At 36.1% G+C, this 26,918-nt stretch overlaps 3 protein-coding genes, 1 non-coding gene and 1 pseudogene across 5 annotated transcripts; 2 read left to right on the forward strand and 3 right to left on the reverse strand.

Annotated features, from left to right (window-relative positions):
• Positions 1-4,877: 4,877 nt before the first annotated feature.
• Positions 4,878-8,649, forward strand: LOC147294617 (E3 ubiquitin-protein ligase ORTHRUS 2-like). The gene is made up of 9 exons (XM_086230731.1): positions 4,878-5,370; positions 5,738-6,273; positions 6,378-6,503; positions 6,656-6,764; positions 6,864-6,925; positions 7,039-7,141; positions 7,235-7,376; positions 7,521-7,738; positions 8,037-8,649. Exons 1-9 carry the CDS (start codon positions 4,903-4,905, stop codon positions 8,451-8,453), a joined length of 2,181 nt encoding a protein of 726 aa, XP_086086857.1. The 5' UTR covers positions 4,878-4,902; the 3' UTR covers positions 8,454-8,649.
• Positions 8,650-8,972: 323 nt separating this feature from the next.
• LOC147294618 (integral membrane family protein) lies at positions 8,973-10,613 on the reverse strand. The gene is made up of 5 exons (XM_086230733.1): positions 10,213-10,613; positions 9,738-10,101; positions 9,578-9,648; positions 9,393-9,491; positions 8,973-9,273 (listed from the first exon to the last, which is right to left on the reverse strand). Exons 1-5 carry the CDS (start codon positions 10,468-10,470, stop codon positions 9,163-9,165), a joined length of 903 nt encoding a protein of 300 aa, XP_086086859.1. The 5' UTR covers positions 10,471-10,613; the 3' UTR covers positions 8,973-9,162.
• Positions 10,614-10,712: 99 nt separating this feature from the next.
• Positions 10,713-10,793, forward strand: TRNAL-AAG (transfer RNA leucine (anticodon AAG)). The gene has a single exon. It is a non-coding gene; the product is annotated as a tRNA-Leu (tRNA).
• A 3,385-nt stretch (positions 10,794-14,178) lies between these two features.
• On the reverse strand, positions 14,179-16,978 carry LOC147294620 (ethylene-responsive transcription factor ERF113). Its single transcript, XM_086230732.1, has 2 exons — positions 16,514-16,978; positions 14,179-15,018 (listed from the first exon to the last, which is right to left on the reverse strand). The coding sequence occupies exons 1-2, from the start codon at positions 16,635-16,637 to the stop codon at positions 14,417-14,419; spliced, it is 726 nt and encodes a 241-aa protein (XP_086086858.1). The 5' UTR covers positions 16,638-16,978; the 3' UTR covers positions 14,179-14,416.
• Positions 16,979-21,101: 4,123 nt separating this feature from the next.
• Positions 21,102-26,278, reverse strand: LOC147294621 (uncharacterized; annotated as a pseudogene). Its single transcript, XR_015120443.1, has 5 exons — positions 24,176-26,278; positions 23,796-23,912; positions 23,253-23,665; positions 21,598-22,014; positions 21,102-21,491 (listed from the first exon to the last, which is right to left on the reverse strand). The product of XR_015120443.1 is annotated as an uncharacterized LOC147294621 (transcript).
• Positions 26,279-26,918: the final 640 nt, after the last annotated feature.

Raw genomic sequence — 26,918 nt, forward strand, 5'->3', positions numbered from 1 at the left:
CTTGGTTCGAATGGAAGGTGTCGAGATTCAGATCCGTCGGCTTCTTCGTCTTTATCATCTTTCCGTCAACCTCTGCATTTTCAGTGGGTTCATCTTTACTTCTTCGTCTTCATCATCTTCTTACTGAGTCTCATCCTCGGTCTAAAATATGAACGGAAATCAATGGTGGGTGGTGGTGGTGGTGGAGGAGGAGCATTTGCAGGGTCGGCCTTGACTTTTGGAAGGCCTGGAGACGAAAATCTAAATTGGGCCTCTCATTTTGGTTGTACAACAAAAAAAAAAAAAAAAAAACTTTTGCAAAACAATTCACAATTGACAATTTGGAATCAATGCATTATAATACTTTCATTAACAAAACAATCCAAATTTTAGAATCAATACATTATCTTCAATATGAATGCATTCAATTATCCTCAATGATGCCAATAAGCTATGACAAAATAAAAATAGCAGCAACGACATGCTTTTTCCATTAGCCTCGATAATATCCAAGTTATGAGCTATGACCACCTACAAAAGCAAAATAGTAGTAGGGTAATAGTTCTAACAGCAAAACATCATTGAAAATGTCTTCTTCTAACAATCCTAGAAGCAAAATCATCAATAATAGTTTCAAATTCAAGTTTTTCCAACATATTTCTTTCAATACATAAGATGGTCAATCCATTCAACCTTTCGTGTGACATAAAAGACCGCAAGTAAGACTTTAGCATTCTAAATTTTGAAAAACTTAGATGCCACAGTCACAAGAATAGTCAAGAATACCCTATAAGCAATAGATACATTTGGATAACATTATGAATTCTTTACATACTCTAAAATTTTAATGGTTGACATTGTTTCATTTGCTAAGGCCACTTGTAACACTTTCAATTCAAAAATTAAATCTTTTGAATCAACATCAGACAAGTTATTATGTTTTAGAACAACCTCTAAGTTAACACAACATTTTTCAATTTATTGTCATCTAATTCAGTTAACTTCTTTGAATGAAACAAGAACCCAAAAATACCTTCATATATTTCCAACTGTTCAAATCTATTATTTAATGAAACAAAAGCAATATCAACAATAACCAGAAAATAATCAATTCTAAAAACTTCTTCAACTGACATTTGGGCCTTTTATTAATGGTGGGCCAATAGCTTTTTTTTTTTTTTTTTACAGCATAATTTTTTAAAAATATATATATAATATACAAAATTGGGGGGCCCCTTGAAGGTGGGCCCTAGGCGATCGCACTCCATGCCCCCTTCAGGGCTGGCACTGATGCTGAGCACTCGCACATGGCCGAACAATAAGAAAAAATAAATAGAAAAAGAAGAAGAATAATAATAAAAAGGAGGGAACCTGAACAAACTGATCCTTACTCAATTCTATAATTTCATTCATAAAAACACATATCAGAGCAATCTTCAACGTTTATCAATCATATCGAAATAAAATAAAACACTAATTTAATCACTGGGTTTTGATTAGAACAGAGATTTTAGATTGAGGGAGATGAAGACGATGATGATGGAAAGAGGCGGTGAGTGTGGGGGGTGATCGATTTACAATCTGTGTTTTTAATTTAATTATTGGGTTTTAAGTTTTTTTGTTTTTATAATTTATTTTATATTTATAATTTAATTTTATATTATTTTAATATTATTTATATTACATGGCATGGTTTCATGCCATGTGGCATTTTTGTTGGCCCATTTGACATGCCACGTCATCATTTAACGGGACGATGGACAAAAAACTTAACGGAGGTACTTAAAAGTCAAGACTCTGAAGTTGAGGTAGCTTATAACCAATTTTTGAAATTAAGGTATCGACATGCAATAGACCCCAAAGTTGAGGTACTAAAATGCAATTTACCTTTTTTATTTTATAGGGATTCTATTGACACCTCGTATTTGTTTTTTAACACCTCTATTTTTTATTATTTTATTGATAATTTTATCTTATTGCAAAATGACTAAAAAGTTATAACTTTTGAAACCCTTACTCCACCTCGATCCACCTATCTCATCCCCACCCCCCGGCTACTTACCCCCGACTACCCCTACCCCCCTTAACCCATTTGTCATAGGCCCAAAGCCCATCGCCGACTCCTCTTTCCTTTTCTCTCTCTCTCATTGTCGACCTTACCAACTAATACTTCTACAGTTCTAATCCTACCAACGCATATTTTACACGTGCTTAAATTATTTCCTTTTATGAAAAATTAGTAAAATACATTCCTTCTATTTCTTTATTTTGTCAATATACTTTCCATACTTTATAAGTGTACAATAACATTAAATGTATTGACAATTGTATACTATCTCATTTTGAGTAAATTTTGGTAATAAAATCTAGCATCGTACATGCTATAATCTACTATGTGGTTTTTTTTTTTTTTTTTTAGGTTAAAACTTTGGTATTTTTACCTTTCAAATGAAATAAATAAAAGCATTATCAGTAAAAACACTAAGCAATCGCAACCAATCTAAACATTGATTCCATTAGAAAATAATAATAAATTGTAATATATTGGATAAGGGTCATTCAAATTAAGCATTTTCTAATTGAATATAATTTATAATTATCAACTTAATCATAAAACCAAAAAAATGTAATTAATTGTTATATAATTACATAAGTGATGGTTTGCATTCCGTCGTCACACGTGGTAAACACTTGCATAACATTAGTGTACGTGATTGAGTAGTGAACACAAATATTTATAAAGGACTAATAACCATTTGGTCTAGTAGATGACACATAGTCTCCATTTTCGGATTAAGTCTTAAGTTCAAATCTCATAGACAATAGTTGATTAATAAAAAATTGTAAAAAAAAAAAACATGCATAAAGGGTGTCGTATATAGCTAAGATGTAGCTCAACACGACCCTCCATTCGTGCTCGTGCCTTAAACATACCTTTTTTTTTTTTGTTTTCTTAAGGGTATAAACTTACTATATGCTATTTTTTTTTATATAATTAAATTCTAACATTTTGTTTGCTTTAAAATTGGGTTTTCTAGTTAAAAATTTTTTTTAAAAGGAATAAAAATAATGCTAAATGAGTCGTGCATAGTTTGAGTCCATTTCACACTCATGCTCATGCTTGGCCCTTGTTGTGTTGTGCTTGTGTTCATACTCATGCTCGTGCTCATGTTCGTGCCTAATGCACTCATTCGACCAAGATTCATTATATCAATAATTACTGCTTCAGTTTTCATATGTTATGTAAACAATTATGTTTTGATTTTCAAACTTGATGGGTTACCTACAAGTGGAGTGGAGTTATTTTAGTTACTACATTTAAATAACGACCCAACGATTGAACTATTATAATGCATACATGCGCTTTAAAAGTGCCGCTCAGAACAAGATTCAAACCTTAATAGTTAATGCTTCAAATTTTCAATGCTACATCAATAGTTATTATTTCCATTTTGAAAGTTGATGGATTGCTAACTTGTGAAGTGTAGTTATACTACAGTCAAATACTGACCCAACGGTTGGATTGTATGCATACAAATGCTTTGAAAGCGCCGCTCATTTCAAAATTCGATACCTCAATAATTAATGCTTCGCTTTTTAGATATACATTACATCAATAGTTCTTAAGTGGATGATGTTAGTGAAAGCACCTTTAGTATCCCTAGTTAAATAATTAATGCTTCAAATTTCAATTTTGTAAGTTGATGATGGCTAAAAAATGAAGTGCATTTATTTTAATTAGTACATCTAAATAACGACCTAACGGTTAGACTATATGCATTTATTTAAGTCACTACAAATACTTAAATAAGGACCCAACGGTTAAATAACTAACCAATTGTTGGACTGTATGCATTTATTTCAATTGGACTATGCAGTTATTTCGGTTGGAGCCAATGGTTGGACGGTTGGATTGTATGCAGTTATTTTAATTATTTCGGTTAGACGGTTGGATTGTATGTATTTATTTCAATTATTTTGATTGGATGGTTGGATGTATGCAGTTATTTCGGTTGGATGGTTGGATTGTATATAGTTATTTTAGTTATCATAATTAAATAACAACCCAACATTTGGAGTGTATGCAAACAAATACTTTAAAACGGTCACTCATTTCAAGATTTGTTACCTCAATAATTCATAATTCACTTTCTTATATTACATCAATAATTATTATTTTGGTTTATGTAATTAATAGATTACTAACATCGTAGTTGTTATAGTTAAATAACGACTCAACAATTGAACTGTTATGATGTGTACAAATATTTTAAAAGGAGGCTCATTTCAGCAAGATTGGTTACCTTAATAATTAGTTCTTAAACTGTCTAATGTTACATTAACAATTGATGGTCCAATTTCCAAAGTTAATAAATAAATCATTTTGTAATCAATTTTTAATTATAAAAATTTGACAAGCTCTTAATACATTATTATTTTTGGTGCCTTATTTTAAAAGTTATCCTTGACGACTATTTAATCAGACCGAAAACTAACAAAATTTACAGCATATGATTGCGTTCGAATTTTTTTTACTGGAAATTTTCAAGTAATTTTAAAATTTTAATGTTGAAATTTTAAAGTAATTGAAATTCTTCCCTAATAGCCGAAAAAAATAAAACAGTTATAACATTATCTCTTTTTATCTTTTTTGGTAAATATCTATGCCCAGATATTTTCTGTTTTTGTGGTGAATTAATGTTTTGGAGCGTGAAAATTAAAAGCTGGAAACTTCCCATTTACGGTGGACAACGAAGAAGAAGAGGGAAAATAAAAAAATTCAAAAAGTCATACCAAAAAAAGTTCAATTTCGAAACCCGCTTTTTTCTATAAAACGCATTTCTCACTATCAGAGAGAGTCACAGACTCAATTCAGAAGTCAAACACCAGCCATTCAGTCACCGATCCCCTCCTTATCCTTCAATGGCCGACGTCGCTACTGTTCTCCCCTGCGACGGCGATGGCCTTTGCATGGTATGCAAGACGAAGCCTTCGGCGGAGGAGGCTCTCACGTGCAAGACATGTGCCACCCCCTGGCACGTGGCTTGCCTTCCCGTCCCCCCCCAAACAATGGCCGATGCTCTCCAGTGGAACTGTCCCGACTGCACCCCGACGTCTGATCAATGCCCGATCACCGGAAAGCCGATCGGCGCCGGGAGATACAGCGATCTGGTGACGGCGATCAAAGCCGTCGAGGCGGACCGGACTTTGACCGAGCAAGAGAAGGCGAAGAAACGCCAGGAGCTGATGTCTAAAGGCAAACTGCCGTCCAATGGCGAAAGCTCGAATCCCGACAAGGAGAAAATCAACGGCGGCAATGATTTGCTCGGAACTCTCGGTGAGGCCTTGAATTGTTCGTTTTGCATGCAGATTCCGGAGAGACCTGTTACGGTTCGTACGCAGTCGTTTTGATTTTGAAAAGATTTTTGTGTTGCTGAATTATCACCCGCATTCTTAATTATGGTTTTGAAGAATTATCACCCCCATCCTCCCTCTTCGGTGTTTTACTGGTGGATGGACTACCGTTGGATTGATTCTCTCTGTGTTGATGCTTTTTTGTTTTGTTGCTTCAGTACTGCTTCTTTTGTTTTCTCTGTTTGCAGGCTTCTTTTGTTTCTCTGTTTGTAGGTTGTCGTTTTATCTCTTTGTTTGTTCCCTTGCCTTTGTGGCTTTTGATTAATGCAATTGATTTTCACCCGGCCAAAATTTTTTTTTTTGAAGAATTGTGTTGATGGAGTGCACTGTTTGTTGATTTCAGACACCTTGCGGCCACAACTTCTGCCTCAAGTGCTTTCAAAAATGGGTTTCGCAGGGGAAGCGTACATGTGCAATTTGTCGCCAATCAATCCCAGCCAAATTCGCGAGCCATCCTCGAATCAACTCCGCGCTGGTCTCTGCGATTCGTATGGCAAAGCAGCCAAATCCCATTCCCGAATTGGAACAACGACCCAGAGTTTACCATCACCTTCGAAACGAGAACCGTCCTGACACAGCTTTCACCACAGAGCGAGCGAAGAAGCCCGGAAAGGCCAATGCCTCTAGTGGAAGGATCTTTGTGACAGTGGCTCAGGACCACTTTGGGCCCATTCCTGCCGAAAATGACCCGGAGAGGAATCAGGGGGTTTTGGTAGGAGAGTCTTGGGTAGATAGGGGTACGTGTAGACAATGGGGTGTTCACTTTCCTATGGTTCCTGGGATTGCCGGGCAGGCAAAATATGGTGCCCAGTCGGTGGTTCTGTCTGGAGGCTATGAAGATGACGAGGACCATGGCGAGTGGTTTCTTTACACAGGGAGGTAATATAATTGTTATAATTATATATATATATATATATATTATGATAATAATATTAATGTTAGCGTTACATGTTTTTACCTTATCTTTATGTTGAACTGTACAGTGGGGGAAGAGACCTTAAAGGCAATAAACGTACAAACAAGACTCACTCTTGGGATCAGAAGTTTGAAGCGGTGAATGAGGCACTAAGAGTAAGCTGCCTCAAGGGTTATCCTGTTCGAGTAGTTAGGTGAGTTTTGTGTATATTCTGAATGGTTAGTATTGTCTTCAAATACATTTTTTCTTATTAAGAAACTGTTAACAACAAAGTTGAAATTTATTTGGTTGATTCTTGTGTTTTTACCAAACATTTTCTTCTTTTTGAGTTATTCATTTGGGCAGATCCCACAAGGAGAGGCGCTCCTCTTATGCTCCACAAAAGGGACATGGACTACGATATGATGGGGTTTACAGAATTGAAAAATGTTGGCGGAAATTGAATAAAAAACAAGTAAAAATATGCCCATGCTTGCAATAGATTAGTTTACAATTATCATTCAAATTTTGATTTTAGCTTAATATGTATATTAATAGAGTTTTATTCTCTTAGGGTTTTAAGGTATGCAGATATCTTTTTGTTAGATGTGACAATGAACCTGCCCCTTGGACTAGGTATGTTATGGTGAATCCTCGATTCTCTGTCTCTTTTTCTCCCTCTCTCTGGTTATCTCTTTATTTCTCTCTATGTGCACTCTCAACTCAACTTTTGGCAAATCTATATACAGTGATGATCATGGAGATCGTCCAAGGTCTCTGCCAGTTGTTAACGAGTTAAAGAATGCCACTGATTTAACAGAAAGAAAAGAATCTCCTTCATGGGACTATGATGTAAGATTGTTTCATTACTACTTGATTATGGTCGTTGCTATGTTGTTTTTTATCGATTTAAGGATATACTAAACATATTATTGTGCATCTCAGGCGGAAAAAGATTGCTGGATGTGGAAAAAGCTTCCACCACCTAGCAAGTGTCGGGTGGTTAGTGAGTATTCAAAAGATGAGAAGAAAATGAGAAGAGGCAGACAACGAAAACAAAATTCTGTGAGAGAAAGGCTTCTGGAAGGTATAGCTTTTTGATACACTATGTATTTAATTCCTCAAGTTTTATTATTTGTACTCATGTAATCAGTATAATACCTTGTTTTCTTTTTCTTTTTCACCATTATAATGCCTATTGGTGTGTTTGCTGAGTAAATTTGCTGTGCAGAGTTTAAATGCCACATATGTTGGGATGTTATGACTCTCCCAATTACTACACCGTGTGCTCACAACTTTTGCAAAGCTTGCATAGAGGGTGCCTTTGCTGGTATAAGTCTAATGAGACAAAGGACATGCCAGGGTAGACGAACTTTGCGGGCGCAGAAGAACATTATGAAATGCCCATCCTGTACAACTGACATAGCTGATTTTCTTCAAAATTTACAGGTATGGCATGCTGTTTTGTTACAAAGACTATTGTCTTGTCTTATGTGTAGTTTATGTTGCATGTATATACTTGGATACATCTAATTTGAACCTCAATTGGTGACAAAATATACAAATCTGTTGAGGCAAGTTTGTTCCCACCACAATGTTTGGTGGTGTTTTAGCAATTTTATTTGTTTTTTCCTACTATGTTTTTAGCTCTAATGACTTATTATTATACAATTTTCCTCATGTTTTAATGCTAAACACTGTTTTAATAAATTTCAATTTCTCCATTGATGTGTTTTTTTCTTTATAGGTTAATAGAGAGCTTATGAAACTCATAGAAACACTAAAGCACAAAGCTGAAGAGTCAAAAGAAAATGAAGAGTTAAGTGAAAGTACTGATGACTCAAATGAAAATATTGATTTGATTGCTGAAGAGGAAGATGAACAAGACGATGAAGAGGAAGAGGAAGATGAACAAAGAGAAGAGGAAGACATTGATGCATTACATGAGACGCATGATTTGGTTGTTGAGGATACTTTAGAAGATGCCAATGAAAATATTTTGGCGCCCTATACTGAAAATGCCAACAAGAAAGAACTACAAGCAACTGTAGTAGAGAAAATGAATTGGACTTGTAAGCGTAAAAATCCTAACTATGGTGAAAACGTGTTGGATGTTGGGGTAAGGACTAAAGACAAGAGGGGTAAAATGGCGGCACCAGAATGATTTGATTCACCATCAAGTTTGCTTCATGAATTGGCAATCAATCCAATTTTAAATTTTTTTTTTTAATCTTTAGGAAATGGGGTCTTTAGCTCAAGAGTGTTTCTTTGCAAGTTAAGCATTTATCCTAGTCAATTGTTGTAATTTTTTTTAAAAAATAATTTGCCATTATATTTTTCTTGGCATTTGAAATTTAGATGTAATAGTCTTAATGTTGAAGTTTTGGAATTTGGAAGATCAAAATTGCTCTTTTCTTTATTGGGGGCCTCAAGGTTTAGGGCCTGATGGCTTTCCAACAAGATTATTCCATCAATTCTTGGATCTCTGTAAAATAGATGTGATTGATCTTTAGTGGACTGTTTTGCTAAAGCTTGATTCCCTTAAGATCTCAATGCTACTCTTATTTTGCTAAGACTTAGTTTATGCAATACTCTCTATAAAGTCATATTGAAAGTGATTGTGCAAAGATTGTTCCTTTGGATTGAAATAATATGGTTGCATCTGGATATAAGCAAACTCAAAGGGACCACAAGATTGTGAAGAATTTTGTAAATATGTAAGTAGCTTTAGACTAGTGCCAACACTCAAGATGCTGTATTGTACACCACACTTCGCCTACAGGCTATGGTCAGAGGCTTGTATGGTATTATCTACCTCAAAATTTTATCTTCAGTAGAATTATATAAAGTACATTGCCATTGTGGCTCATATTCTAATTGAGATCCTGACTAAACTTCTGTTGCTCAAGCTTCTCAATCAAGGTCTTCTTTTCATCTTCAGGCAGAGACTGGAATATGAAGACAGACTTGTCACCAATGTCATCCTTGAAATTGAAAGAAAGACAGTTCATTAGCAAATGAAATGGCCAAAGGGGCATTAATCTCAATTGGTAACAAAAAATAAAAAGGAATTTTCATTCAGTTAAGCCAATTGGGAAACTACCTTAATGGGTTGAGTGAACTTCCTTCCAGCAAATAATACAAACAGGGCCATCCATGAACCGAGCAAAGAAAGCTTTACTCCATCGTCCATCAAGCCACTCTGTGTTTCAAATGCACAAACTTCAAAGGGTTTTAACTTCTAAAGGGATCAATTTGAACAAGATACATGCAAGAATAGTAGTATACCAGGTGCCCAAGAAGAATGATGGGTATAATGAATGTGAGAACTCCAGCTTCCAGCTTTCCATAGCAGAGACCTGAGATAATAATAAGTACTCAGTTTAAAGATTACAAGTGAGCAAGAATGCAATATAGAACATATTCATAGCTTTCAATCTCTCATCACCTTCCTTGAATACTAATCCTGTGAGTGCTGCAAACATAGGACCAACAAACCACACAGCTGTTGGGTTATCTACAACATATTGCACCAAGCCCTCTCCAGCTGGTCTAGCTAAGCTTGCATAAGTCGCCAACGACCCAACAACACCAAGCCCCCAAAATGCTTGAAGAGTGCGCTTAATTTCAGTCACATAGATGTGAATCAGAAACAATGACAATCCCAACCCCCCAGCTCCGATTGCATAGAAGAAATCGAGGTTATGCTTAACAAATTCAGTTGCGAAGAATGTGTCAGGCAAAAAGGCAGCAGAAGAAGCAACTACAAATGATGTAGCAGCAGTCACTAGTCCTGACCTGTACAGAATCACCTGCCACAACCCAAAATAGCAAACTGGGTTTAGATGGAATTAGCAGTAATTAATTATTGATTAGAATATTATTATTATTCTATTATTGGGAAAGCAATTAGCAAGTGTTACCTCTCGAACGTCGGTGGAGTCGACGGTCCAAGGACCATAGATTCCCTGATAAACCGTCTGAGCCAGGGATGTCGGAGACTGAGAGCTTTCGCCGACAGCCTTGCACTTGAAAGATCCGACCCGAACCGAAACCCGGGCTGAACTTGAACTAGAAAAAGACAGAAAAACCTTGGAATCGCTATTTGTGTTGATGAGCTTTGCAGCGGGAGGAGTGACGATGGTTGCAGTCGCAGACAGACACAACATTTTTGAAGCCATGTCAGACTCGGAGTCGGACCCAAAAAAAATTTGGGTAATTAATGCAACCTCACCACCAAACTGCTTGCTAATTTCGGATGCTAAGATTCTGCGACTATTGGCTCTATTCGGATGTGTGGACGTCACGAGAGCAGTGGGTGGGTGTTCACTGTTCAGTACGTGAGGTGAGAATGTTCCTGAAAAATCTTTCAGCTTTGAGCTAGAACATTAACTAAGTTTACTTGTAGCTTCTCAGCAGCAATGTTGAGATGGCCGAGTTGGTCTAAGGCGCCAGATTAAGGTTCTGGTCCGAAAGGGCGTGGGTTCAAATCCCACTCTCAACATTCTGGCTTTTTTTTTTTTTTTTTCCGTCTTTCGTTCTTTTCAAACGCATACGGCCCAAAAGGCCCAATTATACTCATGAAGCTGTAATGGGCCAAATGGACCAGAAGATAAAGTCTTTGAGACTTGAATTGGGTCAAGTTGGAGCAGGGTCATTTTTCAATGTTTAATTGAATTTTCTTGTTTTCATTTCTATTACTCCACAAAGTAGAATTGAGCTTTCTTTTCCTTTTTGTGAACAGATCTACCATTAAGAAACGAGAAGCACAAATGCTAATACAGGCAAACTAGAAAGGATAGAAAGGGGGCCCGAACATGTAGGCCCTGAACCAAACTGAAATCTAGAAACATGAAATAACAACAAAGCCCATTGAGAAAGAACAGCCATGAATATAGCAGGTAAAGAGAAAGAAAGTCCAGATGATGAAACTTTTCTTGCTCATCACATAATGGTATTTAGCATGATATGATTGAAATTGACCTTTTTCCGATGGTATAACCATCATAATATTGTGTTACAGATCGAATAAATTATACAAATTTTACAAAACACAATTAAAGTTCATGATAACAGATGTTTCACCGCATTTGCAGAACAAGATACATAATTATATTGTATTTGATTGGAAAAATGGATTTGTTTTGAAAAGATGAAGGGTTATGTAGCAAAACAATGTCACAAAAAAGAGATCTTGTTAGAGTACAATTTTAAATCATAATTACATTATCATCTTAATTAGTATGAATTATAAATATTCCTAATTGTCTTTACTTTAGCTTTTTTAGACATTTTATCAAGAATTTTATCCCGGCACTTACAAAAAACATTAAAGAAAAAATTGTGATATTTGAGAAACTTAATGTGTGGACAAAATTGTGAGAGGGGATAAGTGCTCACACTGAATCCTTAATGGGTCTGCCCCTGATTGTATGATATACATATACATAAATTTATACCTCTATAAAAAATAAAATAAAAATCCACTAAAATTTAATGGTTTAAAATGGTTCTCATGCACTAAATGTCTAAATCTATTCATGCACTAATCGGACTTCCAAAACCAAATTGAATGTGAATGCGCTGCCGGTTTTTTCTTATTTTTGTGTTTGGTCTCAAAATAATTAGGCCAGGAACCGAGAACGGGGCAACAGCAGCCGCAAAATTTGACATGGGGAAGCCGAAAGCACACAAAACCTACTTGTTTGTGTCGCTTGTCAAAATCAAACATCCCTCCCCATGCCTAATTGCTCATGTCTGACGTCGTTTTCAGATTTGGCGCTTGTCCAAATCCCATGCTTGCCTCGATAAGTGTGCACACGTCCGCACTCATCCGCTTTACACGGTTTCATAAGCGTAAACATTAAGGAAGCTTCTCTGCTTCGCACCTCACTTTACTTTTTGTCGTTTTGCGATTCCCTTCTGCTCTGAAGCGCAAATCCACCTTTATTGGGCTTTGGGAGATTTGCGGCTGGCCCACCAGAGCCCACCTTTCTGGGGCAAGTGGGTAAAGGCCCACTGGAGCTTTAGCATGCGCATCGTTGAGCCGTTGAGCCGTTGAGCACTCTGTGTCCTTTGTTGTTTGTACTGGCGGCTAGGACAAAAGGGAAGAGTTTAGATTCAATTAATACCACAAGCCCAAACAAAGTGGGGGGAATAAAGGGTTAAATTGTACCATATAGCACGATAAAAGTGGTGGAGCCATGTTCAAAAGCACCAGCACGTTTTTAAATCTTCTCCAAATTTTTAATTTGTCACAACTAAATTGCATTACTTTGTGTGCCACTAGGAGTTATTAAGGTTTTTGGTTGGTCCACTTTAAGGTTTTGCACTTGTATCGTGTCTCAATTTGCCACCAAAAACCTATGATGCCTCATAATGAGAATCCATGGTTCATGTATTTAAAAAGTCGGCATGCAGTAAAAAGTGTTCCAAAAAGTTAGGCTATCATTTCACTTTTAATCCTTTCCAGTGTTTTCTAATGAGAATTTAGTGTGCTTATACTCGCAAAAAGGAAAAGAAGGCAATAGACGTTGGTTTGCTAATTACCGAGTCGTTTTATTACATAGACAGTGTCTAGTCGTATAGATATAAAGATGTTTAATAGGGTGAATTCTTAATTAATACGTTTTACAGTACACTGTATAATACATGACTTTTGGTAGAAGGATCGATCCTAATGAAATTCGATATGTTCTTGACAATTTTGGTATCTTTAGAAAAGGAGAGGATAATATCTGAGGACATCAGTAATTGACTGGAGTCGCATGAGGTGATTGAAGCCCAGCTCCAATCCCATCAGAATCAGATGATGGAAAATATTCCACTCTAACTCTTGAAGTGACAGCTGTTTATTAGATGCGACAAATTAATATTTGGATTTAATTTTAACATGTTATATTTGGATGTGATATATGATTCAACCCAGTCCGTGAATTTATTATTATTAGAGCACTGGATAAATCTTGTATGGGGCAGCCCCACCGAAGACTCACTCCCAACAGATTGAGGATCATTAGAGACTGTTGCATTCAGAAAAAGATGCATTACAGTCCGCGCACGTCCACATCTTACTTCATAATAAATTAATGCATAATATATGCTTTTAGAGAGGATGTGCATCATGCGGATAATTGAAAGAGAATGATTGATATAGAGTACACTTATGATCGATGATGCATGAAGTCTAAAACCAAAACATGAGCATGAAAGTGATGCTTAGAGCAAGTCCAGCTAGTGCACTAGTTCAAGTGCATGGCTTGCATTTTTGGTGAAATGGGTGGTGCATGTGGTTTCATTTGGAAAGTTTATTTTAATGAACTTTTACTTGAATTGAACTGGTTCAGTACACGAAGGAAAGCCAAAAAGTGAAGGTGGGAAATGACCTGCAACAGCTGGTCGGACGGCAGGCTTGCGGGACTTACGGTACTTTGCAGCTGGGTTGCATGTGATCTAGTCGACATGTAGCGTTTGGTGGTTGGAGAAATTACTAAAATATCAACATTTTACAATAATTTGCAAATATGGAGTTGCAATCCCTCATTGGAAATCCACCGGCCTTTGGATTCAACTCAAAAGTAGAGAATCAGTTGCACCACTTGCAACTTTAATAGATTAAAATGGGTTGAACTGCAAGTCTGCAACCCACATTGGGATTACTCTTAGTCGATCTCATATTATATATATATATATATATATATCAGTTGGTAACTAAAAATTGAGATAATACTTAATATCTAATATCATTGTGGCATGCATAGCTTATGTTTGGTATATGGTATATATCTGATCCTCTCATATATTGTACAAAAACTGAAAAATGTTCCATTCTTTCGGTTCATAACTTGAAATGTACTCTATAAGACTCCAAATGCATGCATGGCTAGCCATATAGCCCATAATTAACAATACGTAAAAGTTCTGGCAATACATTATATTAATTGTTGCAATATTGCATGGAAATGGCAAACTCAACCGGCGGTCCATTGATCGAGCAATGGCAAAGAAAAGAAACACTTGAAAATGAAATCAAACTAGCTAGCTAGCTAGTAGTACAGTTGAAAAACATGACATGCATAACAAATGCTCTAAATATATAATTATATAGAATTGAACCTCTCAAAAATACTAGGAACGTCTACGATGACTTGGATTACTACTATCCAAGTCCTTCCCATATTGGTCTTGATCATCTTGTTGTCGTTGTTGTCGCTGTGATGAAGTGGTTGAAAGTGAAGAATTCGCTGATGATGATGAAAATTGTGAAGTACTAAAGGGATCTTCTTGATTCAATACATTCAAAGAAGAGTATTGGTAATTTGAGAGATCCATGACATCGTTGCTGGAAAGAAGCTGTGCATACTGATATAGATCGGGGAAGGTTTCTTGCTGCGTCGACATTAATGGAGGATGATGATGGTGATCAGGAACAGCGCGGACTGGTTGGAGATTTTGGTGATCAGTAGGGGCAGCAGTACTTGTTGCACCCGAACCAATAAGGCCGCCAAAGCTAAATTCAGTGTGGCCTTGAACTCGTTCTGGAAAATTAAGCTTGGCTTTTGTGCCTTTAAACTTGAGAGCTGCGTTATCGTATGCAATGGCAGCATCTTCGGCTGTCTCAAAAGTTCCAAGCCAAACTCTCGCTGCTTTCTTGGGGTCGCGTATTTCAGCTGCCCATTTGCCCCAAGGTCTTTGTCTTACTCCCCTATAGTGTCGTCTCCTTACATTCTCTTCACACAAACACATGTACATTCATTATGAATTAATAGAAGGTATATTAGCTAGTACAAGACAGTTGAAAATGTTGTTTAATTTGTGTTGTGGTATATATGTTGCTTGGAAATTAGAATCATTCATTAGATAAAGTTTACAATCACAATTTCACAATTTCACAATTTAACAATATACCAATTTAACAATATAACATGTTATGTTATTTGCGATAAGAGAATATTAATTTATAAATATACTTGAGTCAAAGTTATCATGTATATACACACACTCAAATATTTCCCACAAGAAAGCATGAGTTTGCATAGAGTATAACTATAACACGTTCCTACTTAATGCTTTCACACGCCCTTGCCTCAAAAAAAAAAAAAAAAAGCGTTCACACGCCTTAAGTTGCCATGCACTCTCAATGTGGAAGGAAGCTAATTAACTAGAAGAAGAGGGGTGTCAGCGGCAAGTGTGCCATACACTACTATAATATTTTTAACTTTTATGTCAAAGTTTTCCAAAGATCAGCTTTAGTTATACCCAATATTCCAAACCCTCTACCCCAGTTAATCCTCCAATGTTGTACATTAACTATACATAATGCTAAAAGGAAAGGTCGACTTATGAAAGAGAACAAGAGACTGAAATATAGGAGTAGTAGGAAGATGGTGTCCAATCCACCAAAAAAAAAAAAAAACTTGATGAACAAAAGTAGGTGGCAATATATAGCACAATTAAACAAGTACGGCTAAAAGATGTTAGATGTACGTCATTATCAAGATTGGCCTGATAATGGTGATTGGTGAAGCAAGATAGAGACTAGAAATAGAAAACCAAAAAGATCTAAGGCCCACGGTCGACTAATTAAGTAATTAAACTAAGCAATATATGAGTACTACATCACACAAGATGCTATATATGTCTTGTGAAATTTGAGAAAAACATGAAAATTAAGAATGCCCCAGATATATAGAAACAAGCTAGAACCATTTTTAGCCAGTTGATATGACTATATAGAAAGAAGGTTCTTTACGGAAAGTATCTATCTAGCTATAGCATACATTGAATATATTTGTCTATAGTATTAATGGACCATAAAAGTCTTTGGGTCACATTAATCTTGCATCTGGGGACACTTACACTTACACTTAAACACAGCTGGGATAGGCTGATAAGGTTGGGAAGAAAGCTCTAGAGCAATCTAGCTAGCTACTTGTATATTCTTTTATCTTTGTCCAAATGGGAATTTGAAGATCATGACAACTTTGACAACGCAAGTGTGTTGTCAAAACATGGATCAAGTCACATCAATTTTGAAAGAAAGCATGCTAAGCAAGCTACACATACACACACAATTCACCATATCAACAGCTAGCTAGCGCAACACATGTCAATATCATCATAAACTAAAATTAATAAGGAGGAAAAAGAAGTATAGTGGGGTAAACTAGAAAAAAAAAAATTGAAGCAAAAGTAAAATCAAAGATATAGCTGCTATATAGCTACCTTGATCTTGAACCGGTTGAGAGCGGTCCGGTTCTTGTTTGACGGTCGATTGCACCACATTAGTTGGCTTATTATCTTCGGGGGTTCCGATAACTTGAGTGAGAGCAGAAACCATGGCTGACATGTCGGCTTCTGTCCACGAAGATTCGTAATTCGGAGGGAAGCCACCGATCTCTTTCTCCTCCGATGCTTCTGAAGGAAGTGGCCGCTTTCCATGTCTTCGATCCACTTTTTCGAGCTCGAACTGCTTCCGATATATGGCTTGGATTGCCTGATGACAAATATTATGCTCTAGATTTGTTTGCTCTGTGTTGAGATTAGGACATCGATCAAGACAGGGAGGATCAGATCAAAGACAATACAGAGCAAGTAGTAGTGTTGTGCGGTACTGAAGAAAGCACTAGAAGAGGGAAAATAGGGTTAGAAAGAAAGGCTTTTATTATTGGTTGGTATTTTGAGTATCTTCTTTTATTGTTTGGTAATTTGAGATGAAAATGAAGGTTATATATATATATATTGGTCTGAAAATGAAAAAAATAAAAAAGTTTTTGACCCCTTCCTTTAGGCCGTTGTCATTTTGTGTATGTAATTTTAGTGTTATCTCTTTTTTAGTGTGGTCAGCTGAATTCGTTTGATAATATTTTTAATTTCATTCGACTTTTTAACTTAAAGAAAGAATAAAAATCAAAATATAAATAAGAGATTGGAGATGAAGAAAGAAAGATGAGGAGTAATGAAGGATGGTGCCCAAAAATTAATAGATATAATCAAGAAAATAAGTTTTCTAATTAAAATTAATTTGTTACCCACAAGCCTTAGCCTCTATGTAGCTCAAAACCATCTTATAGGCCTCAGCCTCCTATTCTTTATCAATATAATTCAATCTTATTTTTGTGAAGGCCTTGAGTTCAACTATCATATATGACCGTTATTGATTAATAAACAAAATTTTGACTATCTCTCTTTTAGTGTTTTTAGTGCGCTCAGCTGAGTCTGTTTGATAATATTTTTATTATTATTTAAAATTTTAAATTAAAGAAAAAATAAAATCAAAACATAGATAAGAGATAGGAGAAGGGAGATGAAGAAAGAAAGATGAGAGATACGAGGAGTGATATATGAAGGACGGCCGGTGCCCAAAAATTAATAGATATAATCAAGAAAATAAGTTTTCTAATTAAAATTAATTTGTTACCCACGAGCCTTAGCCTCTATCTATCTCAAAACCATCTTCTAGGCTTCAGGCTCTTACTCTTTACCAATATAATTCAATTTTATTTTTGTGAAGATTTTGAGTTCAAATCTCATATATGACAATTATTGATTAATAAAAAAAACTTTGACATGACTCATAATGAAATTCCTGATTGCTAACCAATATAAACACTTTGCATCTAGCTTTTGCTTTCTTCCAATTAATAATGGTATGGCTTGCTAGAGCTATAGATTATGATTTTTCATGTCAACAGTAATTAACATTGACATTGAGATAAGGTGGGAAAGAAGTAGAAGCTAAGTTCAAGTCTTGGCGTAAGCAAAGTAATATGCTAATTAAGGAGATGGATAGAGTACATCGTACGACTCCCATCTCATTTGTCGTTTGTTAATTTCTCAATTCGTGTCACCGTCCCTGGCTAATTGGGCCCCTGCTACAATTGGGAAGCTATATATTATCAATATATTAATTATTAAAATATCTAAATTTTGGTTTTGATATTTTTGATGTGGTAGTACGAGCGATTTTCAAACTCAATTCATTTTATGCGGTGTCATGGTTTAGTCCTTCACGTTTACTTTGTTTTGGTTGAATATTTATAGGTAGGAATAGGGAATAGGATCTCCCTAGCTATATATGCTCACATGGGTACTGTCTACTACTTAATTATATATGTCTTGGACCTTTCTGATCATCAGGTGAATGTTTTGACTCCCTCAAATTAATAACAAGATTGATTTTATTACTATTATTATTGTTAACATATATAATTATAAATTTCAAAAATAAAATTCATACTACATTTTTTTATTTAGATATATATGAAAATAAATTAAGCCACGCACCTTCATAGGCAGATGCAGACAAGCACGCCCACATGTTCATGTATTATATAGATCGACCTCACTCTTTTTTTTTTTTTTCCTAAGTTTAGATAGATAGGATAGGAAAACATGTAGGGTGCAAATACAGTCAATCATTCCACATGTGTTCGATCTCATCTCTTTCAAATTTAGAAAGTAAAAGTCCTTTGTGCTCATCTCTTCTGCAGCGCGCTAGCTTTATCTTGAAGTTGATGATGAGGATGGCCTATATTTTGTGACGCGGCAATTCCATCTACATATATTCGAATTAATCAGCCGTCCACATCATAATCATCCATCATTTTCCTGAGAGAGAGAGAGAGAGAGAGAGAGTCTGAGAGAGGCTAAGATCCTCCATAAATATGAGAACGAAAGATCAGAGTAATAGTATTTACTGTTTTGTAGTAGTAGTCTTGGCTAGTAACCATGTCCACAAACATACATGCATGTTCATGGATTATTACTTTATTTATTTATATATATATGCATATATGTCACTTTGTCTTTGATAAATGATCATGTGATCCTTGTCACCTCTTCACGCGCACATGCCAGCTTACCCTACTAAACCCATATATATTCTCCCTCCATATATGAGACAACCCCCCGAAATAAAGAAAAAGAAAAAAAAAATTAAAAAACCATGAGCATGGGGCTGATACACTTTGAGATTTTAGGTCGGTGCAATAATGATCGATTCGATTCTTTGAACAAGGTTCTTAACTTTACACACCAAAATCAAAAATATGCAGAATATTTTCGTACTTCATTAATTTATGAAACTGAAATAATCAACTAGCAAGCTTGTGGAAATATGGTTACATGCACCCCATAGATACATATATATATACACCTATAAACAAACCGGTACCAAACCCCAGCATTAAAAAATTAATGGATTCTTAATTAATTATTGCCCAGGGGAAGTTGCTATGATCGATCGATCCCTTCCTTGCACATGATATATGCATATAAATGGAGTCATGCTCTATTAATTACAAGATAGTTTGATACCAAAATAATGTTATATTGTCAGCTTATAAATCTCTTGAATACATATTTAGTTAAAAATTAACTTAATCAATTATATAGATAGCCAAAGTCAAATATTATGTTTGTTATGTTGCGCATGGCTTTCTTAGTCACTAGTAAGTACATTCCATTCTTCTTCTTGACTTCTTCTAATAATCAAAGTTTACTAAGCGAAATTCTATCTCTTCTGTTGTAGTTTCTGGATGGAGTTTATGGCAGGCACATGTGTGATTGTGTGCCTCTACCATATTATTATCGGACGGAAAGACTTCAGAGACACAAAGGTTAAACGTGGGCAAACCACTTGCATTATTAATATTAATGTAGTCAAACAAGTTGAATTGAATTTTGGCTATAGCATACTAAGATGTCATATATTACGTACCATATAATAACCCCCATATGAATAATATATTAATAATAATGAAGGTAAGTTGGTAAACCTCTGACCCTGAAACCGGCCTCGTTGGGAGTTGTCGCTGACTTAGTTCTTAGTAGGCCACAAGAAAACGTCATGACTTGCCCAAAGAGGAAGTACAAACCAAATATTCAATCGCTAACAAATCGCAAACGGACGCAATCTAATATAATATTCCTTCACTACAATACAATATTAGGTAACGGCCCACTTGAAGCACCCAATGAGGCAACAACCAAAAATTGTAGTAATAAATAAAGGAAAGGAAAAGAAATATGGTATATATCAATATATGCCACTTGCGTTGAAGTGTTGAACTAGGTCGGTCACGGGTGGCAAATCTTATAAGCATTAATGTCAGAGTCCAAGGCTGGCCAACTTAGCCGCGGGACTAGCCTAACCCAACCAGGGAGGGACTAGAGTCCAGGGACTGGCCTATCACCTATCACCTATCACCTATCACCTATCACCTCTGAGCCTATCATCTTCTCGTAGTAGGCGACCACGGTTTGGGTGCATCATTAGTTTCACAGAATAGGCAACACTTGCCCCTACTGTCTTTTACTTGATTCAATTCTAGTTGTATACACAATTAAAAATTATATAAATCTACCACTCACTCGACCATTATTGGACTAACGTTAAAATTAAGCATAAATAAATAAATAAAAACTTGACCCCATTCAAGACAATGATTAATTTGTTACGAATTTACAAGGAGATTATTCATTGGCTCAATTAGTTCAAATGGGCCATCCATTTGCTGAGGCTAACTTCTTCGATTGAGTTTCAAAGTTTACAGCCATACCTTTCATGGTATCACTATTACTCAACCGGCCTCGGATTGCTGTAGTGTCTAGGTCCACCTCGTGCACCATGAGCCCACACCTCATTCATTAATCACTCTTCACCTTATGCTGTTTCCATAATCACATGACAATAATTGTAGGCCATTCCACTGTGTTTGTCAAAAGAAAGAAGTGGATTTGGTTGGCAAGTAATCCAAGCAGGAATTCAAGAGTAAGTGATCTCGAATTACTAGGAAAACTGAGTGTCAGACAACAGAACATAACTCCAAGAACACAATTTACACGACTCAATTCTGAACAGAAACCATCCATACTAACAATCAAAGGTCGATATAATTCTGCAGAAGTTATCAAGTTTATTTTGATAGGGGGCAAGAGAGCCTTTCTCAGAACAGGCCAAGGTTCACATCTTATACAAAGTTGCCACAGTGCAACAGTCTGCATTCCATAGAAACTAGAAAGCATGTAAGCTTAGAAATAGAACCGGTAGATGTATAATTTCACAGAGCCGTGGCAAGTGCTGACCAAGCCAGACTCATCTAATTTATTTGTTTGCTACATGCTCTAACTTATGCCTAAAAAGACTTCTTGAAGGATCAAAGCTTGTAGACAATGTCAACGGGGCACCAGCTTCCCTTATCTACAAGAATAAAAACAGAACTGACTGTTAGCTGGCAGGAAATTAAACAGCGTATGATGATTGTATAATGAGTTCCAAGAAGCATTTGACAATAAAGCAACCATACCAGCGTGACTTGAATGAATATGCACATCCAAGTCTCTTTCAGTGATAACGGGGAGCTCCAGTGAAAGAAAAGTGAGAAGAGATTGGCACATTAGCCTCAACAGAGTTAGAGCTTCCAGGCAATAACTGGTGGAGAGGGTCAGCATACCCCCGGCTCTGATCCTGATGGGTTGTCACTTGATAATATGGTTCGTAAGTTAAAGGTAGCTCATAAGATGGTGCTAAAGAATGTGACTGAAACATAACATGTGAGGCTGCAGCAGAGGGCAAGTCTCGACTATAAGATTCAGCCACATAATCGGAATGGGGAACAATATCCCTTTCTCTCTCCTCCAGCAACCGTGACATGCGATACTCACTTCCATACGCAACAACTTGATCCTTGGGAACCATCTACTGTGCAAGTGTGGCCCCATGCCTGTGAAAATGCCCGGTGCAAATGTTTATAAAATCAAAGATTGGCTTAACCTTCCAAGCATGAACCTTAATAAGGACAAAATTTCAAACTCAACTCACCAGCGCAACCAAGAGAACACCTGACAATCCCAACCTCACTCTATCCATCCATTAGGGAAAAAAAAAAGGTTTACATAACGCAAGGCCAAGTACTTGATAGGTAGTTAGACCACTACCTAGAGGTATCAAAACCCCTAAACATCTGTTTTAATCTCTGTCATTCACTCCCATCCTCTTATTTGAAATTCAACTCCCTAATACCAACACAAGATTCTTCTGTTACTGGAATCATAAGGCTCAAAGAGTATGATAACAGGAGGGAAGGACTAATACAATAAATTATTATAGAAATGCAATATATAAATATATAATATATATTTATATAACAGTAGACTTTAGAAGCCAATACCAAAAGATACAAGAAGCAAAATTTAGCATAACCCACTTAAAGAAAAGAATAGACATAATAGTGAAGGGAATTGTTACAAATACCCCGTTTTAATAAAGACGTGCATATGAATAGATTTTCCAAAACAAAAGAATTTCCTTCAATTTGCCAAAAATGAAGCGACAAATAAGTGAGTGGAAGAGTTACTAAACACAAAAAATTGTCATTATTCAAAGGGACTAGCTGCTAACAGCTTAATAGATCATACTCGATGCTTATTTGGATAAATAAAAGCTATTTTTTCCTAAATAATAAATAGAAAAGGAGGGAGGCCCTGCTAAGTGTCTTATATAATACATAAATATATGAGCATATTATCTACAATAGAAGCATTATGCCTTATAATAATTAATAAACTACTACCTCCCGCACGTGCTCCACATGTGTGAGAAACTGAGAATAACTCTACTTAATGAAAAATATAGAAATTCAAAACGATGATGAATAATGTAACTCTAGGAGGTTTAGCCAGTGGTGTAATTTAAATAGGAGACCAAGGTAGTTTAAGTGAGTTACTAGATTGTTTTGTTCTTTTAAACTTCTATCAAATGGCAGATTGCTCAAATAAATAAAGCTTGGTAATTTATAAGAGGGGGGTTTTTGAGAAAGGAAAAAAAGTGCAGGCACAAAGGAGTCCCCTTTCTATAGTAGTATAGAAAGGTATCTAATAGTGACCACCAAGTGAACAAAATTCCACATAATAGAAGCTGAAAGGATAATAATTCTGCAAAAAATGCAACAAGGGAAAATACCTTCTATATGCATCCTGATGGAATGAAAAAAAAGGTTTTTCAGGCAAGTATGGTTCAAGTGCCGCTGCCAAATAATATGAATCAGCATGATGAGGAAGAGAAGCATGCTGAACAACATGTCGAGGCTCTAATGGAGGCTGTATGTGTGCCACATGTGTTTCCACTTCATATTTATGATAAAGTGGATATGCAACTACTGGTTTGGGTTGCATATCAAGGAGTGGCAACGCATGAGTACAATGCACACCAGATAAATATAAGCCATCTCGAAGACACAGCCTTGTTGTTGAATGAAATCCTTCTTCTGTAATAGGAGATGGCAATGAGCTTGGTCTTGCCACATCTGGGAGAGGGGCAGCATAAGTAGGCACTGACACAGTGATTGGGTGGAACAATGAGATTAAAGCATGCACCTTCATCAAATTTGCAAAGCAAAATGCGTAAGAAATGATCCTTTTGTAAAAAAAAAAAAAAGTAAAATTAAAGAAACTAGTTGAGTAATTTTCCGTTATGAAGCAAAAAGAATATAAATGATGTTTTTACCTGTTTGTTATTCAGCTCTTGTCTAAACTTAGAACCTCCCTGGTAGTTGTCTCTGATAGCTACTTTAAAAGCACTTTCAGGAAGAGGTAAACAATCCTGGAAAATCTTAAATCTGACCTAAATATAAGAACAACAATTAAGCGAAAAATAAAATAAAATCAGAAATGAAGCCAACCACAGACAAATGGTTATGTGTTTTTCCATTAGTAGATATACAACAATTATATGAAATACAAAAAACTTTGATGTACCATCTGAAGAGCCATAAAAACAAAAAAGAGGATTCAATTAGAAAGACAAGAAATGGTGTACAATTTTGTGCACTTGTTGGTCTTATTTTCTAGGAATATACATTTCAAATACGTATATGACATTGTTACCTGTGCAGGAAACTTCCCCTTAAACGCAATTGGTTCCAAATCCAATCCTCCATTTGAAGTTGCCTTGTATGTTCCATAAAGGAGCTTCAAGTCAAAGTCATATAAAAACATCTTTGTACCCGGTTTAATTTTCTTTACAACTTCTACCATTCCCAACGGTAGCCCAAAAACACGATACCGATAACATTCAGGTTTCGTCTTTCCATTACACATAAATATAAAACCAGAATGTGATTGTCCACTATCTTTCTCTTTCTTTTTTGGTCAAACCTTTTCTCTAGTAGTAGGATTAGCATGACTAGAAGAAGTCGCACGAGCAACATTGGAAGTAGAAGGGCCACTATTAGGCACAGGTGCATGAGTAAGCATGGAAGATGCACTTATCTTTAAAGATTTCTTCTTTTTCTTTGTAAAACTCTTCTCTATCTTCTTACTCCTATCATTGTGATTTATAGGTAGGCCTTTTCCCCTTAATGCCTTTCCCCGTCTCTTTCCCATGGATATGCTGTTACAGCTAAAAGAATGCATTATTCTTGCAATGTAATTCATTGTTATTCTATATCGACGTCATTAAAGATGGCATAAGATGTAATTGATAGTTGAATACAGTCATGCACTCATTGACTCTAGCATGACAATTGATTCCTAAACATCAATCATCACATTCATCTAAAACAAATCTTGGTTGTGCTATAGACAACTTAGCCAGCCAATAGATCCGCCATTGAAATGGAAGATAGTCACAAACATCATATAGCTCAATGTTAATGATCGAACATACACTAAAAACCAAACATAGTGCTAATACGATGAGAGCTTAAAATCATATAATTAGTTCCAGCAGGAAAGCAGTGGTCCGCATTGTACTACAATGCTAAAGGTAAAATGAAGTGACAAATGAGGCACCTCAATCTTACAAAACAAACATGTGTGAGACACAACCCACTTAGCCTTGTTTATAAAAACCTCTGCAACAACCATTCTACTCATGGTTGCTTAAACCAACGATTCTTACAACTATTGGCTTAATATCATTGTTGTTCATTGTTGTTTTCTTTCATTATCTGTTATTGTGTGCTTTATACTCTTTCTTTCATTCTCAAACAAAAAAACCAATTATTACTACCATGACTAGTTACTACCTTAGTAAAAGTTTAAGCACACCCCTAGTAAAATACAACTCATTAGAATATGATTACAAATCCTTAAGATGAACAGTTCTCTCTCTCTCTCTCTCTCTCTCTCTAGGACACCTGATGCATCCTCTTCTTGTCATGCACGGCATAGCACAAATTATAATGAGTCACAATCAAATGCCCTCTATGAACTCTCTGGGAGAATCCAACACATTCCAACCTCTACCGAAATAACGATAGTAACTTGTCCACTCTCCCATGGAATCAATTCATCATCACTTCAACACCTCAAACATATCCGTATGAAGTAGACAAAATAACTGTCTATTGAAGAAAGCTCTTTCCATTCCCTTCAATAAATCACAACCATGATTCTATTATTTTTCAACCACTTCGTACCCCTCTCTCCTCTATCATAACCAAGTCCAATTTTGTCCTTCGTCCATTCTCTGCATTCCTGCAATTCAGTCTCAGCCTATTTGCAGGTTCAAACTACCAATTACTTGATTCTTCTATTATGACATTGCACATTAACCCAATTGTGTTACAAAACCATGCACCAGAGTCCTTTCACCATTTCTAAACGTAGCCTTTCAAATTAGACATTATCTTTTTTCTTAGTTAAGTGATTCGATACTATCTGAAATGTTTGACATCTGCTTCAAATCAATAACAAATACAAATAAATACAAGAAATTAAATCCTAACATTAAGACCGTAGTCCGAAGATGGAGGATAAGAGAGCAGTGATTTGATTGAAGAATTAATACCTGGAAATCGGCCCAACAGAGAGAGAGACAGAGAGAGAGTGAGAGATTACCCACGCTGCTGAAGATTGAAGAAGACTGTGAATTGGGGAGGCGACGTGTAAATAGGAAAAATTAACGACTCTGATGACGCCCTGCCATTACCAATGTGCTCGATAAAGTACACGCGTGCGCTTCAGTCCGGTTCGTTGTTGCGGAGAGCTTTGCCACCATTTGTAACAAATCAAATCAAAATAACTGTAAAAAAAAAAAAAAAGGCTTATTTTTAGCTGACGGGTGTAGCATCTTAGGGGCGGGGCATGAAAGTGGGCCACCGAATTTTTTGACTCACTCCATTAAATGGGCGTTTCTTGGCCCAAAATCGTTTCTGGTTTGGTTTTGGGCTTTAGCCCTTTTGTTCTTTTTATTATCAAAGCCTGTTTTGTTCGAGGGAAACACTTATTTTTTTGTTACAATCGGGGCTCAAGGCCCAAAACACAATAGGCCTACACTACACTATACCACGCGACCTACCAACTCCAATCAAGTCCTCTCTAAAAACGAAACCAATGCTCTGGGGAGAGGAAGAAAAACTTGTAAGACCCAAGTCAACAGAAAAGCCCAACTGTACTAAGCAGTCCGCTACCTTGTTCCGTTACCTGTGGACATGTTGAACCCTACAAAACCAACTACGAAAGTAGAAAACACTTTTACTGTTTTTATTATTAGAAGTTACATATAAAAAATAAAATCAAAAATTTGGTTTACGGAAGTAGGGGAAGCATTGATGACTTATGAACTTGGAAGAGGAATTCTAACAAGTTTGAAAATATTTGAAAAAACTTTTTGCTTTAAAACGAA

The sequence above is a fragment of the Dryas octopetala genome, chromosome 2 (assembly GCF_963921425.1).
Source record: "Dryas octopetala chromosome 2, drDryOcto1.1, whole genome shotgun sequence".
NCBI lineage: Eukaryota > Viridiplantae > Streptophyta > Magnoliopsida > Rosales > Rosaceae > Dryas > Dryas octopetala.